At 44.4% G+C, this 18541-nt stretch overlaps 1 protein-coding gene across 1 annotated transcript in view; it reads right to left on the bottom strand.

Annotated features, from left to right (window-relative positions):
- Positions 1 to 7357: 7357 nt before the first annotated feature.
- KCNK3 (potassium two pore domain channel subfamily K member 3) overlaps positions 7358 to 18541 on the bottom strand; it is a 156128-nt gene continuing 144944 nt past the window's right edge. The window contains exon 2 of the mRNA XM_077291801.1: positions 7358 to 16848. Within this exon, the coding sequence (XP_077147916.1) occupies positions 15995 to 16848 (854 nt within the window). The 3' untranslated portion in view covers positions 7358 to 15994. The remainder of the gene's footprint in view (positions 16849 to 18541) is intronic.

The raw sequence follows: 18541 nt of genomic DNA, 5'->3' as shown, positions 1-18541 counted from the left end.
CCCCACTTGAAGGTTGGCAGTCCCTGTCAACGACTGACTCCAGGGCGGCGATGGCTGTGGAGGTTGTAGGACCCGGCTATGAAAAGGGCCACACATATTGGTCTCTGTAGGACTGTCCCGGGGGCACTCCTGCGGTGGTCCTCGCTGTCCGCCTAACGGGTGCTAGTCTCTCTCCCCGATCAGTCACTCCACTCTCCGCCCCAGTCGGTAAGTCAGTCGAGGAGGTAAGGGGTGCAGACGTGTCAGTCAGGCGAGCAGGGGTAGGGATGTCTTCCACCTCTACATCCCCGGTATCGGTGTCTCCCACAGTATTAGTGATATCCGTCTCTCTAGGCATTATAGGAGGGGAGTCAGGCTGAGAACGACAGGGGCGCAACATGTTACGGTGCAGGGTGCGGAGGCTGCCGCTGTCTTCGCCTTGTACTTGATAGACGGGGCCATCAGGGTACGGGTGTCCAATTATTCGATAGACTTCGGTCTCCCACTTGGGCCGGAGTTTTCCTTGCGGTTTCTTTATACGAACTAGGACTAGTTGACCCACACTCAGTAGGTCTTCTTGTACTGGATGTGGATCAGTGTGGACCTGGTCCTGGATCTGCTGTTCCACCAGCTGGTATACAGTTTCCATCCTTTCACGGTGTGCTTGTAGCCAGGAAGGATAGGTACCACAGGTGTCTTCATCAGAGTTAGACAGGTGTAGCTCATGGATGCCTTTGCCTGGGCGGCCAAAAAGGAGGGTGTAAGGCGTGTATCCGGTGACAGAATGGACTTGATTGTTATAGGCCCACAGCAGTTCTGGGAGGAATCGAGGCCAGTCGGGCTTTTTGTCTTCTGCTAAGGTTCGGATCAGTTGTAAGAGAGTCCGGTTGAAACGTTCACACGCGCCATTCCCTTGTGGATGATACGGGGTGGTCCTGGACTTCTTGATTCCATACATCTGCTGAAGTTCTTCAATGACTCGCCCTTCGAAACACGCCCCCTGATCCGAGTGCAGCCGCTCCGGACATCCGTAGACCCGAACGAAGTGTTGACAGATGGCCTGTGCAGCTGATTCGGCAGTCTGATCTTTGGTAGCAACAGCGACGGCGAATTTCGTGAAGTGGTCCACCATCACCAGACAGTACTGGTAGCCACTATTCGCCGTTCCGATCAACAGATAGTCCACCATCAACAACTCGAGGGGCCTGGATGTGCTAATGGTCTGGACGGGTGCACGCTGCTCAGTAGACTTGTGGAGTTCACATGTACGACAGCTTAGGCAGACGTTTTCAACCAGCTTACGGAGTCCTGGGCAAAAAATGAATTGTTGGGTCCACCGGAGGGTCTTGTCTATGCCGCAGTGGCCGTTCCTTCTGTGGGCTTCAGCCACCATCTCATGGGCTAGCTGCACTGGGACGACAATCTGCAAACATTCTTCCAGCATATGGGATAAAAGGGCCCTGCGATACAAGACTCCATCCTTCACGATCAGCCGATCCCATTGGGCAAGTAGGGCAGAGGCCCTGGTTGATAGTCGGGCTCTTACTTCGGAGGGTGGTTTCTCTTGTGTCTTCACATACTGTTTCAGTAAGACGTGTTCAGGGTCTCGATCTTGAAGCTTGGCCCATTCTTGTTGGGACAGGGGGGACCCCACTACGGCTTCAATCCCGCCTACAGCATACTGGCGGCTATCTTCTATTTGTTTAGCTAGCCGGGCAAAGTCGGGCAGTTCATCTTCCTCCAACTCTTCATCCCGGTTCCCCACTGGCGGGGATGAGGTCACTCTGGAAAGGCTGTCAGCATTCTGATTCTCCTTCCCCGCTCTGTATTTAATTTTGTATTGGAATCTAGAGAGCATTGCCATCCAGCGCTGTTCCATTGCCCCTAGTTTGGCATTTTCTAGGTGGGCAAGAGGATTGTTGTCTGTCACGACCAGCACCTCCGCTCCTGTCAGGTAGCCAGCAAATTTCTCTGTCATAGCCAAGGTCAGGGCCAGGAGTTCCAGGCGGAAAGAGCTGTAGTTGACGGGGTTCTTTTCGGTGTCACGGAGGGATCTACTGGCATAGGCTATTACGCGTTCCTTGTTATCTTGGACTTGGGAGAGGACCGCCCCGAGACCTTGAAGGCTGGCGTCGGTGTATAACTGGAACGGCAAGGTGTAGTCTGCAAATGCCAGAATAGGGGGTGATGTCAGAGCAGCTTGAAGCGCCCGGAAGGATTTTTCTTGGTCGGGCCCCCAGCTGATGCGTCGTCCTCTGGGACTGTTCGCGGTTCCTCGGAGGGTCTCATGCAGTGGTTCCGCAAGCCGGGCAAAGTCCTTGACAAATCGGCGGTAATAGCCCGCTAGCCCCAGGAAAGCCTGGACTTCCTTGATAGTAGTTGGCTGTGGCCACTCTTGGACAGCTGCTATCTTCTCTGGAGAGGGTTGGACACCTTCGGCCGAGATCCAGTGTCCCAGATAATCGATCTCCTGCTGGAATAGACGGCACTTGCTGGGCTTCAACTTCAAGCCGTGTTTCTTCAAGCGCTGGAACACTTTGCCAAGCTTGTGAAGATGATCCTCAAAGGTGGCAGAGTATACCACGATGTCATCAAGGTATATCAGCGTGAATTCGAAGTTGAAATCTCCCAGACAGCGTTCCATCAGTCTCTGAAAGGTCCCTGGTGCGTTACTCAAGCCGAATGGCATCCGGTCAAACTCGTACAGGCCCATGGGAAGGATGAAGGCGGTCTTTTCTCTGTCCTTCTCACTCATGGGGACCTGCCAATATCCACTGGCCAAGTCTAGAGACGAAAAATATTTGGCCTTTTTCAGGGCGGTCAGTGACTCTTCGATCCGGGGGAGTGGATAGGAGTCCCGGATCGTGCAAGCGTTCAACCGACGGTAGTCTACGCAAAATCTCAGGGATCCATCTTTCTTTTTGACTATCACCACGGGTGCAGCCCATGGGCTCTGGCTCTCCTGCACCATTCCGGCGTGTAGCATAGATTCTAAGAGGCTTTTCACCTCCTGGTATTGTTGAGGTGGTATTTGTCGGTACCTCTCGCGAATAGGGCCAGTATCGCCCGTGGGAATCTCGTGTTGGATACTGGTGGTGTACCCGAAGTCGGTGTCATGCTTTGCAAAGGAGTCTTGGTGTTCTTGCAGTAGTTTCTCCATTTGAGACACTTCCTGTTTGGTGTACTGGGACGGGTCCAGTTGCACTTTTTCCAGTAGTTTTTGCCCAATGTCTTCATCATCTGCTTGAGCATTTATGGCTGAGACAGTTACCGTCCGGCCATCTTCTGTAGACGGGGTGAATTGTAAGGGTCCCATGGGGTTCACTTCTGTGGGTAGAGCATATACTCTGGCAAGTTGCGTGCCAGCCTCGAGAGCTACACCTACATCTGCGGTGTTGTTTAGCCTGACAGGGACTCTTCCGTTCCTCACGACGGCTAGGGTGCGGGCGACCAGTGGGTTTAGCTTACCCCCACTTGGAGCCCTCGGCTTGATTAACACTTCAACTCCTTCAAGCTGTCGGTTGGTGTTAAGAGGCAGGGAAATGACTGTCTCTTTTTCAGCGGGCAAAGTAATCCGAGTACAGCGGGGCACTTTAATGGCTGCTAGGGGTAGTTGTTCCTTTGCCATCTGTTGAAGTCCAACGGTCCGGATTACGCGCTGGAACGCCAGACGAGTCGGTTTATGTTTGGTAACTTTCTGCCAGTACTTGGGCCCTTTTCTTGTCAACAGCATAAGATCTAGGTCTTTCAAGATATTCATTCCAATTATTACTGGGGTCTCGGAGCCGAAGCCTTCCTTGACAATGACGATTCCTCGTTTCCCTAGGTCTTGTCCACAGGCCTTCGTATCCATCCAGGCGACTCCGATTACTGGAATGGATAGGTTATTAGCCGCAATTATCTTAATGGTGGTATCTGGATCACAAGCAGTTCTTGGTTTGAGGTACTGTTCATAAAACTGTTCAGAGATCGTGGTCACTTGCGACCCAGTGTCCATCAATCCTTGCACCGCAACTCCCTCCAGAATAACTTCAAGTATAGGACTACTCGAGGCAAGAGTACTCCGTTGCTGGTTCTGTTTTTCTACACCCCGTTCTCTGTCCCCCCCTGCTGCTCGAACCTCAGCTGCAGGGGTGTCTAGTTTAACGGCGGCCATTGTGGTGAGACCTGGCGTGGTGGCTCTGCTTGTGGATGTAGCCGATATTCTGTTCGTCGTGGTAACTGATGGTTTGTTCGTTGAGGACAATGATTCGCCCTGTGGCGAGGGTCACCACATGACCAACACGGTCCCGCGGGATGGCTAGGTCGTATCCGCTGGTCTCTCTGTCGTTCTAGTGTTAACTGTGACACCTGTTGCTGTAAATCTGCTACCATCTGTTTCAGCTCCTCGGTGTCACTGTTGGGCTGTTTAATGTCTAATATGGATCTGCACGCAGCGCTTTGAGTCCCCACATCCATGACGGGTCCCCTAGAACGTTCTATGGCTTCCTGCTTGACTTCAGCGAAGGTGAGAGTCGGCGTCATCCGAATCAAGTCCTGTAGCGCACGGTTAAGATACTGGTCTCTCAGCCCTATAACGAATTGGTCTCTCAGTACCAGGTCACGAGGAGCCATAGTAGCCAGTTGTTCCCCTTTTGCACAGACTTGTTCAAGGAGTACCTGAAGGGCATTTGCATATTGGGGAATGTATTCCCATTCAAGCTGTGTCCGTCTAAAGAACAGGTATCGCAGTGTTCCCTGGTACGTAGTAGGTCCATAGGTCTTTTCTAGCACCCGCACCAAATCCTCCAACACACGCTGCCCCCTGACCGTCTCCAGTCTGACTGTCGTCCATGCCTCCCCCTCTAGCGTCAGTACCGCCATTTCCGCCAAGGTCTTAGGGTCAATATTATACATTTCTCCCAGTATCCGCACTTGTTCCGCCCACTCTGGTACGGGGTAGTTTCGCCCGCCAAATTTCCTGACCTGGTTTACAATGGACACCGGCGGCGGTTTCTGACTGTATACTGGGCCTGGGTGGGAATCCTGCTGGGCACAGATCCTGCCGACTACGCCAGATGAAGTGTCCGAGGGCAAGGCCGCCCATGCATATCCATGTTCTGGCCCAGCAAAACTTCCACACTCAGATTCCATTTTAACAAACGTATCTTTACTGTTAAACATTTTCATTAACACAGGGGAACACAATAACAGACAGTACAAAATATGCCTATTCACAGAGATAACGTGTAATAAACTTTCCCTCACTGTCCCTATCCACACATTACCAGTTCCTTTGTTCCAGGAGGTTATCTTCCCACGTCGCAGGCCTGTCTGTCACTGCAGGGAGACGTTCCAGCCGAGGAGAAAACAACAGGGAGTGAACAAAACTCTGTCTCCCAGGTCCAGACTGTAATCCTTGGGGTTCAGCAGGTAAAGGAGGGGTGTTGGGCCTCTCAACAGAGGACCCGCTTACAGTTCATGGGCTCCAGGATCTGTGAAGATGTCACCGCTGGGTGCTCCGCAGTGTGGGAGCTGGGAACAATCTGGATGTCAGCTTCCAAGAGAGGGGAATCGTCCAGGCAATCTCCTATGTTGCATCTACAGGAGGGCACCAGCATATACAGACTTCTCTCTGCACAGAGAAGTTTCCCGGGCTCTTTTTCTTCTTTCCCTCCTTCCTGGTCACATGACATAACAGGGGGGAGTCTAGCCAATACAGTTTGTTTCTCTGTAATCACATTCGGCATAGGTATAACTTCTGGCCACACGGGGGCAGTGTCTGTCACAGATTCTATGTCAATGATAATAGAACAGTCACAGCCGGCCAGCTCATTACATGTACACAGTGACTGCACCAGCAGAATAGTGAGTGCAGCTCTGGGGTATAATGCAGGATGTAACTCAGGATCAGTAATGTAATGTATGTACACAGTGACTGCACCAGCAGAATAGTGAGTGCAGCTCTGGAGTATAATACAGGATGTAACTCAGGATCAGTAATGTAATGTATGTATACAGTGACTGCACCAGCAGAATAGTGAGTGCAGCTCTGGAGTATAATACAGGATGTAACTGAGAATCAGTAATGTAATGTATGTACACAGTGACTGCACCAGCAGAATAGTGAGTGCAGCTCTGGGGTATAATACAGGATGTAGCTCAGGATCAGTAATGTAATGTATGTACACAGTGACTGCACCAGCAGAATAGTGAGTGCAGCTCTGGAGTATAATACAGGATGTAACTGAGGATCAGTAATGTAATGTATGTACACAGTGACTGCACCAGCAGAATAGTGAGTGCAGCTCTGGAGTATAACACAGGATGTAACTCAGGATCAGTAATGTAATGTATGTACACAGTGACTGCACCAGCAGAATAGTGAGTGCAGCTCTGGAGTATAATACAGGATGTAGCTCAGGATCAGTAATGTAATGTATGTACACAGTGACTGCACCAGCAGAATAGTGAGTGCAGCTCTGGAGTATAATACAGGATGTAACTCAGGATCAGTAATGTAATGTATGTACACAGTGACTGCACCAGGAGAATAGTGAGTGCAGCTCTGGGGTATAATACAGGATGTAACTCAGGATCAGTAATGTAATGTATGTACACAGTGACTGCACCAGCAGAATAGTGAGTGCAGCTCTGGGGTATAATACAGGCTGTAACTCAGGATCAGTAATGTATGTACACAGTGACTGCACCAGGAGAATAGTGAGTGCAGCTCTGGAGTTTAATATAGGATCAGTAATGTAATATATGTACACGGTGACTGCATCATCTCTTTGTTATGATAAGGTCACCCTGCCGCTGATTTTTGTAGGATCAGTCCTGCCTGTAATTGCGGATGTGCCCGTCTCCTACGCTGACAGGTGCAGGGATTCCCTGCTGTTTCCAATCACTAGTTTCATCTGGTAATTGGACCAGGTTAGCGGGTGCTGTAAATGCTTTTCGTATGGACCCGAGGATGATGGGAAATGGCTCCCGTGAGCACTAGCTCATGTGTTGAATGTTTCCCACAGGGAGAGCACGTGGCCAAGCATCGGTCTGAACATTGCCTGAGGCATCCACTTCATAGCAGTGTGATGTGCATGAAGCCTGTGTGAACAGACTCCTAGCCTGCGCCTCTGTACTGAGGGGCCGTAGACGCTGTGCATGGTGCTATAGTCAGGACATATTGTCTCCTCTAGGTTCTTGGACAGAATTCCACCGTAATGTTTCATACAATGGATCATGACACATTGTTTCTATAGATTTCAGTCGTGTCCTTTGAGATATTCTCTACAGTTATGTTGTCTCCATTTGTATACAACACTAATGGCTATAAGACCCCCACAACCGCTCCCACCCACGTCCCATCACCACCAGATAGAGCACACCATATACAAGTTTCAAAACAGTCTTTATTTCCTTCTCTATGGAAAATCATCAGTAGTATAAAGATACTTTGGCATCGGGAACCTTCGCGGCTCCTTCTTAGACATTATTTATATCTCCTTGAGTTAAGTGACGCACTCGGCGTTAACAAATCTTATACATATTTCACAGGATCCTTCATTTATAGAGGCAATATCTTACAAATTAATATATTTATAGATATGTATAGGGGACGTTATCTGTACACAAGCAGTGAAAGCAGTATATATATATATATATACGTTATATCTACGTCTATTTACAGTACATTGAGTCAAGTATTGAGAAAAAGTCCTGCCGGTGGATGAGGTTGCCGACAATGACCTACATGGCTGCTACGTGGAGAAGATGTTGTGGTGATCTTTGTCCTGATAAGTACAATGGTGTGAAACATGGGCTGATGAGACAGTGTCGGATCTTGGGGTTCATAAAAAATGTGCCTACAGTCAGGTTTTCTCTATATTGGGGTGGTTAACAAAACAATATGGTGTTGACAGCTCCATTCACGCCTTATTTGTAACAAGTGGCTCCTCATGGGCGGTCTCCCAGCATTTTAGCCTATGGCAGAGCAAAATACTTTCCAGTGAACTCAACTGGTTTGGTATCTAAAGAAGGGACACAGGACATAGAGTGGAGCATGTATGCAGAGTGGGAACACTGTACACAACACAGGTGGAAGAGGAAAGCCACGGGCCAAGGGTGAAGCGCTTAAGGGACGTATGTTGACCTGAGACAATTAGTCGCTCTTTTCTTAATCTTTATTCAATAGAACAAGCATTTGTCATAAATAAGTCAGATGAGATGATGTCTTCATCTGGCATTTAAATATAAAATCTTCAACATCAATGTAGATCATCGAAAGGAAAGATAATTATGTTATAGGTATCAATAAACCTCGGATAATGTCTACCATAAATTAAGGCGGATGGGGGCACCATCATCTTAAAGGTGTCTGAACAAATTAGACTAGATAAAAATGGATTACATCAACCGTAACAAGTGTTGGATAAAATTCAACAATGAACAATCACTTCTAGCCAATTAACCGACCGGGTGGAACAAGGCTGGCCACAGCCATGTTAGTTATTTTCAGTCAACCGTTTTCATAGAAAAGATCTTTTGTACCTCAATAACTAATGCCACTTCTGCCAACACATTGGCCGTCTCTCACACGGCGAGTTGTTAAATATACGGCCACTTTGAGCTCCTGTGCAATCCCACTATCAACAAAAATGGGAATGGCTGGAACGGTTGTTTCCCAGAAGATGGTTTTTCCACCATCAACCAATTTCTAATATCTAATGTGTACGTTCTCCTTGGGACTCCAACCCAACATTGACATAACTGGACTTCAACCTTTCTCTCAATACATTTCACCATAGACTGAACTCCAGAGAGTCATTGTTTAAGGTAGAATTGGCCAAAAAAGTGGTAAAAAAAAGTGGTTTAAATATTGAAGGTCTGCTGTTAATGGGGATCTGTGCTTCGTAATCTCATTAATGTTCTTCGGTCATTTTCAGACTTGTCTCCAATGTTTGGAAGGAAATTATTCAATAACTTTAGGCTAATAAATGTTCATGTTCCAGAATCTCATATCTACCCTACATATCGTGTCTCATATGGTGGTATCCCTATAGCCCAAGGTAGATCCAACCATAGCAACTGGTCAATAATTCAAGGACCATAAGATGGTCATTGGCACTTCTAGGGGAGAAGACAGTAGAACAACATAGCACTGTGAAAACTGGTGCTAACGCTCCAAAGTTTTGTTATGCGACCACCTCCAGTTCAGAGGAGGTGATTTGCCAAAATTATTAGTTTATTAATTAGCAGATGATGTCAGTTCAATGGAGATGTTTAAACCAAATACGTTTAACACTAAGACAAGGGCTTCTGTCTATAACATGTAGAGCATAGTTAGCCAGATCACCAAGAAATCCATCAAGGGCCAATTCGATGTGTCTCGTTTTTTTTCCATCTATTTCACATCAATACAAAAAGAAATTAAAAAAATGTGAAACTCCAAGATCATTTTGGACAATTTTTTCCCAGTATCCTCCCAACTACTATGTACCATTTATAGTACCACAGACTTCTTATGTAGGAAAAGAGTCAGGGGGCACCAAGGTTCGACACTGAAAGCAACATGTGTACCTCAACCCAAAACGATTTGCTATTGAGAATTATAACAATATCATCAAAAATAAGTTCAACTGTATTGTTTGGATCCATGTCGAAAATTTTGGACCATTTGCTAAATTTCAGAATTGTAGTGATAGTAATGAGAGGTTTGGAAATTTTTTTAAGCATGTCCAAAAGGAATTCAAGTCTGACAGAAGAGATTGCAGTCACTTCACCATGACCTACATCTTCAGATCATGACTACGGTACTTTATTTTGGACTTTTTGTATTCATTACCAGTAGTGAAGAGCGAATGTGCTTGGATAAGGTGTTCTCCGTGCATGCTCGTGTGCTAACCGAGTGTCTTTGGAGTGCTCAAATAAAATGTTCGAGTCCCGGTGGCTGAAGGTCTCGCGGCTGTTCGACAGTGGGAACACATGCACGGATTATCTAACAGACCGCAAGACATGCAGCCAAGGTGTCTAGAACATATTTTTCGAGCACGCCGAAGACACTCAGTGCATGAGAATGCTCCGATAACACCTTATCCCAGCACGTTCGCTCATCACTAATTAACAGTTTTCAATTGCTGTTTTTTATTCAAGTGACTATTATTTTGGTCTTTTGGTAATCATTAGCTGTTTTCAGTTGCTGTTCTTTTTTAAGTGACTTTTTAAATTACTTTTGGTATCCATTACCATTTTTTGGTGGCACATTCTTTAAAAAGGAGCACACGGGTTCATGAATAAAGCACAAAATGAAAAATGCTCCTTTTTTGATTTTTACCTTTTTGGAACAAAAGGTCACGTTCTGTTAAAATGTTCCTAGCAACTCTTAACATTTGCTCTAATATTTCTGGTGTAAAAAAAAAAATCACTTTGGGAGGACTGGAGCACATCTGCGCAAAAATTTAGCAATTTTTGAAAAATTCGAAAGTATTGAATCAGTCGCAAACACCTGGATTAAAAAAATCATGCCCACATGGGGAGAGGAGAAAAAAAGAACATATGAGTAAGTAGAAAATAGACTTCAAAATTGGAGGAACTTAAAAGAACAGGAAAAACTACACAAAAAACTTGGCGCAAACGCAATCATGAATCGGGCACAATGGGTTCATTCCATGGGTTCAGGAAATTGGTAAAAATGGGAGTCAATCCATCTGGCACATTCACAGCTCGTAGATGATGGAATTTCCATTCTACCTAAAGAAATTTTGTCTCATCCACCCCGAGATCAAACATGACTTAAATTTAGCAATTGTGTCATCATTTGATTGCGGTCAGTTGTCCTCACTGTTGCATGACATTACATGGACAATATAATATACTATTAATCTTTTCATTGACCATTCTTACAAGTAACTTTCAGCAAATCGCCCATGAGAAAAAAGTTTGGACAGCTTGAACATCAATCGTTTTACCGAATGAATGTCATCTAAACATCTAACACATGGTCCATGATCCATATCTAATGGTGGTCCAGTCCCGCACTGCTTGAGGCATTGTTAATCTGTGTATGGCCACCTTTAAGGTTTAGTGGGTAACTGTATGTGGAGTTTAGTTTCAACTAATCTGAACCTTTTTCAGAGCTTGCCTGGCCAACATGACCTCTGTAGGGTTCCAGGACCTCTGTAGGGCCCACAGGACCTCTGTCGAGATGGTCATCGCTCAATGAAAGGTCTTGGTGGTTGATCTCTAGTCTTTGGTGGCCTACACCAACACTGTAGGTGGGTTGAGGAGTATCCTTTCCCTGATCTTCTATGTACTTTCTATCTTCCATGGAAGGTTGCATTAATGAAAGGATATAAGATTACTATACAGGAGGATAGTTTTCTTCATCTACGTATAGTTTGAGATTGTGTTGAGTGTATTGTGCATTGAGTGTTTTCCTGGGTGGAAGGAGAAGACACAAACGTTTGACTTGTGGAATTGTTGGAATCCATCAAATTTCATTAAAGCTCTTAGGAAATCAATTGTTGCCTTTCAAAATTTCACAGGGACGTGAGCTGATTAAGTGATTGTCAAAGACAGTTTAAGGGCAACGTCTTCACCCGTGTATGTCCTACTCAAGTCAACTCCTTCGGCCTCATTGCGATGTGACTCCAATGTGAATACTGCAGAGCTGCGCTCCACGCACGATCCCGAGTGTCTCTGTAAATAACAGATCATACTAGCATGCTGATCACATTAGGCAGACTACAGTTGTCTTGTCCTCATGATTACGGGTCTCCGGCTATTCGAATAATTGTTTAATGTAATTGTTTGAAGAAACAATGGAAGGGAAGCAGGATACACGACTCGGAGCCCGAGAAGCTTAATGAATTCATGAAGGAAAGTCGTTTGGTAATAAAGTTGCTACTCTGTAATAGAAACTAATAATTAGAAAATTTCCTGCATTTGGAAAGACAGGCACAGAAGCACGCGAAAAGGCAGATTTTTCCAATCATTGCATAGAGGGTCAACTGTGATTATCGGTGGAGCTTTAAACAGCTTCAAACAATTCTGATGAGTTTACATTTGCGCAAATACAGATGAAAAGTTATAGTTCCTGCACTACCACCTGACCTATATTATCCTGATTGGTGGAGGATGCGGGCAAAAAATAAGATGGATCAGAACTACATGCAGGAGAGATGATGGAGCATGGCCATGGCTACATTCCCTAAAAGTTATGGAGGTGACCAACCTCAGAAAGACGTCAAAGGAAGAGCCATTCAGAGGCATATCCACCTCTTCATGTCTTCCCATAGGATCACTAAACAGTCATTTAGAGTGATCTCTGCATCAATAGTGACAGCCAGTGAGGTAGCTAGAAAATGCTGAATGAAGCTGATCTTTTTTGATCAGCTTCATTCAGCATTTTCTAGTTTCTTAGTCTAAACAGAAAGAGAGGATGATGAAGCCCCTAAACATCTTGGGGTAGGTTCCAGAGTATTTGGCCATTTTGCCTTATGATTTTCTGCCTTTGCGAATAGGATTGAGACCAGGATAGGTTCACAAGATCTGTAATGATGAGGATGTGGCCCAGTTAAGAGGGACTCATACTGTTCGTGAGCCATCCCGTAGCACTAGGCTGTGTTTCTACGTCATTTACAGATTTCTTGACCACAACATATATTTTCTATACCTAAATAAGCTTGATAAGGACAAATTGTACTTTTTGATTCACATTATTAATGCTACACTTAAGGTTATGGTTTTACATGATTAGAATATGAGTGATTGTTTATTGTTATTGAATGGTAAAAAGTAAAATAAGAGGGAAACATCAGGTTAAAGGAACCTCAGGGGCGTGCACAATGCAGATCATTGTAGATTGTGAGAGGATAGTGGAGTGTACACATTACAAGAAAGGGATAAAGAAAACCCCAAACGATGGTGGAAACCATAATCAGAACTTTTCCATAACGTGAACTAATTTCTAACTTATGGTGCTCTAGGGACAGAATAATTATGGTCTGCCCCAGAACAAGACATAAGTTTTCTAACATAAAATGTACACTACTGGAACATAAAGGCATCCATTATGTGAACCAACAGTCATCTGAGTGATATTGCTGGATGTCATGCAAAAATCAGCTCAAAATACTAAAATACCTAATCCTAATAACAAATATGCAGTCTTGAAATACAAAGGGTAGGATGGGGTAAAGGGTTAGAGCTAGGGCCGAGGGTTTGGATTTAGTGTCAGGGCTCGAATGTAGAGGTTACGTTTTTGGAAAGAGCTATGACATAGGGTTAAATTAGTTAGGCTCACAACATAGAACTAAGGTATATGGTTCTGTTCAAGAATTTGAGTAAGGTATATGGTTGGGGTATGTATAGGGCTGAAGGCGTTGTCCAATGGGGAAATACATTTGTCAAGATGCTCAGAGTGTTTGAAAAAACACCAAAAGTACAGATTCTCACACCCCCTAAAAACACCTGTTCCGGTACGACTTGGGTGGTCTCATCATGCAAAACAGGAAATGGCACGAAATGCCACCCAGCCACTCACTGGTTGAGGTGGGTCCCTTATTATGGGCAGCCATTTAGGATCTTTTCCTGTGTATCGAAACAGGACCAGGAAGTAGACTTGGTAGTTGTCTTCCCGGATGAGGTAGGGGTCGGTAAGGAATCATTTTTTGGATTTTTTTAAATCAGTCTGAGCAATTTGCCAAAACATTTTTCTATTTTCTGAAAGGTCTAATGATTTTGTTAGCTTCCATTATTACCTTTATCCATTAAACAACTTGACATTTTTCCATAAGCAAGGTGTGGTAACTCTATGTATTTACTATAACCGTGGGTATCCATAAAATTGTGTTTGTGGCTTTGACGGAAAAGTCCTTCTCTGAAATGGAGAAGATTTTCATTGGTGTTATGGAAAGTATCTGTGTTTTCTTGTATCCCCAGAAACATTACGGTTCAGATCATTCGTGACCAAATAGTCTTGTCTGTGGCCACTATAAGTCTCCCTTCATATGTATGAAGTGACCATAGCATGTCAAGAAAGACCGCCAAAGACCTTCAGCTTGGAGCATGGTTGGTTGCCTAATACTTGGTCAATGTTTCAACCCATAAAAATAATGTTTGTTGAAAAAAATACCTTTCACTAAATGGTTTTCCTCTGAAATGTAGTAGATCATCATCATTTTCATGTAAAGTTTCAAGTTTTGCTTTCCTATATTCCCAGAAACATTACATTTAAGATCACTCATAGCCAAATGTTCTTCATCATGACCAGCTTGACATGTATGAGGTAACCATATACATGTGAAAGACCACCATAGACCTTCAGCTTGGAGCATGGATGGTTACTTAATGCTCAACCCAACAAAATTGTGTTTTTTACTAAAAAAAATTTGCGCAAATAATTTTCCTCCGAAATGTAGCAGATCATCAGTAGTATCTTGGATAGTATCTAGTTATGTTTTCCCAAAATCCTCAAAAACATTACATTTTGGATCACTCTTAGCCAAATATTCTTCTATGTTGATCTTAAATGATATGCATGAGATGACCATATGTGAAAGCTCACCATAAACCTTCAGCTTGTAGCACAGTTGGTGCCTATTGCTTAACTAAAAATTCAACCCTTGATAAAGTCAAGATTTGGACCATGTTTGAGGAAGATATTAAGATAATAGCTCTAGTGACAAGAATCATTCCACACTGGACCATTTTGACTTCCCCCTTCCTGCAAGATGATATAAAGGAACTGTGAAGGACACTGAGAAGACAACTCTACCATAGGAGATGGTGATACTTCTTAGTATGCCATCATTTTAAGATTAAGCACTCTAGAAATTTAGATTTGTCTCATGAGTACAGTTAGACCACAACTTCCCCTGTTATACAACTAACAATTAGGTTATGTTTCTACCAGATATTGCATTTTTGGAGGTTTCTTCTCATTCTAGAATTGCACATTGTTCCATCTCTCCCTGAGCATCTGTTCCTAATTCTGAAGATTACAAATATCTATTTTTGGGGTCAGTAAAGTTGTGCGTTACAGACCCATCTAATCTCCATGTCTATCATCTATATGCAAAAATGTACAAAAACCGTTTAACACAAGGTTTTGTGTACAACGATATGGCATTTGCTAAGAATACCGAAAAGGTGTAATACTTATATTACAAGTGAAAAAATAATAAGTCAAGTAGCCCTGGGATTCTTCTTATCAGACTGGCATTGCATACACATGCTGCATGCAGGATCGAATTATCTACCTCCAAACAAAAACATTGTTCTGTCGTAGGGCCAGAACATTTCTCCATGCCACCGTGAAAGAGTTGAGTGAAGATGGCTCAAAACTAGAACAATAGGCATTAAGAATTTCACACTAGATGTGCTTGACCCAAAATGGACAACTTAGTTTCATTCATGATTGAAGCTGAAGTCTCGAAATGTAACCTCGAAGGTAATGCATGACAGATCGTAAAATAGATATAGCCAACATACTTAAGGTGAATGTATTGAAATAGCAGTGAGTGCCGATTGGGCAGATCCATCAACAATGCTCAATGCAGAGGTCATAACCAAGCTTCGACCAAGCCTTCTCCTATCTGATGGCATCAACCTGGGATGAGAAACAATGGGGAGGTCATGAATCAATAGTGTCATTTCAACATCTTGCCCATCTGTGCCCATATATGAAGATCTTCTGATTTTTTTTTTTTTTTAAGATTTAGAAAAATGTAAAAGCTGGAAATTTTAGAATTGGTAAATTTAATTTTGGCACAGAATTGCAATGTAAAGACATCTAAATAGACATATTAGGACAACATAATCTGAATTCTTCGAGTGCTAAACTTTTTGCTTTTTAATTTACTTTCATGAACACTTTGACACATGATCTCCCAAGGTTACGACTATTATCTCAGCTCATGGTGACCTAAATCCACTCAACGTGATGGGTCAATTTTTATGAAAATAAAGAGCACTGTCCATTTCTGTGATACTCTGATTTCAGTAGGCATTTTGTTATTCAAAGTCTCAATGAGGACTACACAGAACTTCTCCGCTTCATGAGTCCTCGAAAAGCAGAGAGACTGTGCAGTCCGGTGGATACAGAGCTGATGGCAGAATGTTCGTTGTTACAGATACATCCATTGGATGATGTGCCCATGTATCTACCAGGGGAGTGGAGGTTCTGTTCTACACAGGTATCCGAAGTAGACAGATCCCTGGGGATGATCATGGGAATAGAATATTGTAGTTTTTCCCTACTTTTGTACCACAAGCAAGAACACATGGACTGGAAGTGAAGAACCTCAGCATACACATTTCGAAATCCACCCGTCGAAGAACTGGTGTCAGTGGTATGTATGCTGGAGGGTCCATTTCTGTTCAGTAATGCCCGATGTTCGGCATCTCGTTTTTCATCCTCCGCATTCATGGTCATGAATCGAAGAACCACCAAGTTGAGAAAAGCTCCGATGACAGTCAGTCCCGTTAAGATGTACACAAAGCTAAAGGCAACATACTGGGGCTTGTTTTGGAGAGCAGCGTCTTTCTGGAGGGCAACATAGTCTCCAAATCCAATGGTGGTGAGAGTTATAAAGCAGTAATAATAGGCATGGAAAAAGCTCCACTGCTCATAGTATGAGAATGCTGCGGCTCCGATGCACAGGGTGCTGATGCAGGAGAAGAAGCCGATGATGACCATGTTGGCCATAGACACTTCAGCCCGTCTCATTCCAAGGCACTTCTTGATACGGTACAGTAGATACCTGACAAGAGTGTTAATCCTCTCACCCAGGCTCTGGAACATGACCAAAGTGAGCGGGATGCCCAGGAGGGCGTAGAACATGCAGAAGACTTTGCCTCCATCTGTGCTGGGAGCAGCATGTCCATAACCTACAGGAAACCAAAAACAAATGGTTAGCAACGGAGGTACCGCAGGCGACTATTATCTATCTATATATTATTTATTATCTATCTATCTATCTATCTATCTATCTATCTATCTATCTATTCTGGTAGACCCCCACAATTACACATTGAGCGGGGTCACTTGTTGATGCTTTGTCAGGACGAGGTGCAGATATTAATGTCATGTTAGAATGTGGAAACGTTTAATTTCCTAAAACAATGGCATCTCCAGCGGGCAGCGTGTCCTTTGGTGACAGCAGCGCGGCGTCATGACATTATCTTTTGTCTCCCTCATAATGAATGAGATGTCGGAGAACAAACAAGAGGACGGTTCTCATCAGAGGTGACATGTCACGTCACGGTGCCGCCGCTGCGCTGTCCACTCCACGCTCACATGGGGCTACCGCTGGGTTGTCCACTCTCCGCTCACATGGTGCCACTGCTGGGATGTACACTCCGCGCTCACACAGTGCCACTGCTGGCCTATCCACTCTGCGCTCACACAGTACCACCGCTGGGCGGTTCACTCCATGCTCACACGGTGCCACTGCTGGTCTGTACACTTCGTGCTCACACAATGCCACCGCTGGGCTATCCACTCTGCAATCACACGGTGCCACCACTGGGCTGTCCGCTTCACACTCACAGGGTGCCATTTCCTACCTAATACCATCGTGTACCATAATTATCACTGCCAGGTAAGGTTTCCAAACAAAAGTCTAATTATCAATGCTATACAGTGCAACGGCCACCATATATTGCACTGTATGGTGTCAGGAAAATATGAATTATTTTCCATTGTTCTGGGAACACATCCAGAGCTGGCCTACTACTCCTCCCACCATTGGTTTCTGTAGGACCAAATCGTACACACGGCCCCTCTCGCTCTCTGTGAATTCCCCCCCCCCCTTCAAGCAAATGGTCAGTTGGAATGCAGAGTTTTATTGCCTGCCAGGAACTAGCAAATCTGAATGCGTTTTTCCCTCCAAAAATCTCTTTGTCTTCTAAGCAAAACACTCAAAGTCAAATTCAATAATACACATTAATCCCAGAAACATGAAAATTAGATTTCCAGCATCTGGGCACTTGGGGTTACGCATGGCAGCGTTTTGCAGCATTTAGGGCTATCAGAAACCTGGGAAATGAATGTCTGCCCACCAGCAAATCACAGACATACCGTGTTTGGACTCTAAAGAACAGTAAAAGGGAAAAAATAATGCCAATAACCTTGGCCTGTGAGCTTCCAGGCCAAAGATAGGAAGAAAAGGCGTCATCAATAACTTTAAACGCTATGTGTACCTCCCAGAAAACAGCCCATATGTGAGGTCAGCAAAGTGGGAGTTCTTAGTTTTATGGCCAAGGCATAAAACAGGAACGTCCATCTTTGGTATGCATTCAGAGCCAGGAGAGACAGCTGAAAACCATGCTGTGGTACTGGATCATTTCTTTGGGACCTCTCCTCCCCTTTATCGAAACGTCATACCTGTGACTGAGATTTAGTAAGTTTTGTATTTTTATCCCATTTTATTTCATAACTGTTTATGCATATTTGTATTTTGTCTCTTTTGTAATATCGTTTGTATATTTTGTAAATACTGCTGATTCTTCCAGAGTAAAATTATAAATTTGCTAGCTTCGTTCTTCTTGTTCTATGAGCGATCCGCCACATACTCTGCGC

This window comes from Ranitomeya variabilis, chromosome 2, assembly GCF_051348905.1.
Source record: "Ranitomeya variabilis isolate aRanVar5 chromosome 2, aRanVar5.hap1, whole genome shotgun sequence".
NCBI classification, from domain to species: Eukaryota; Metazoa; Chordata; class Amphibia; order Anura; family Dendrobatidae; genus Ranitomeya; species Ranitomeya variabilis.
Note: the sequence above shows the minus strand (reverse complement) of the source record. Positions and strands in the feature narration are given on the sequence as shown.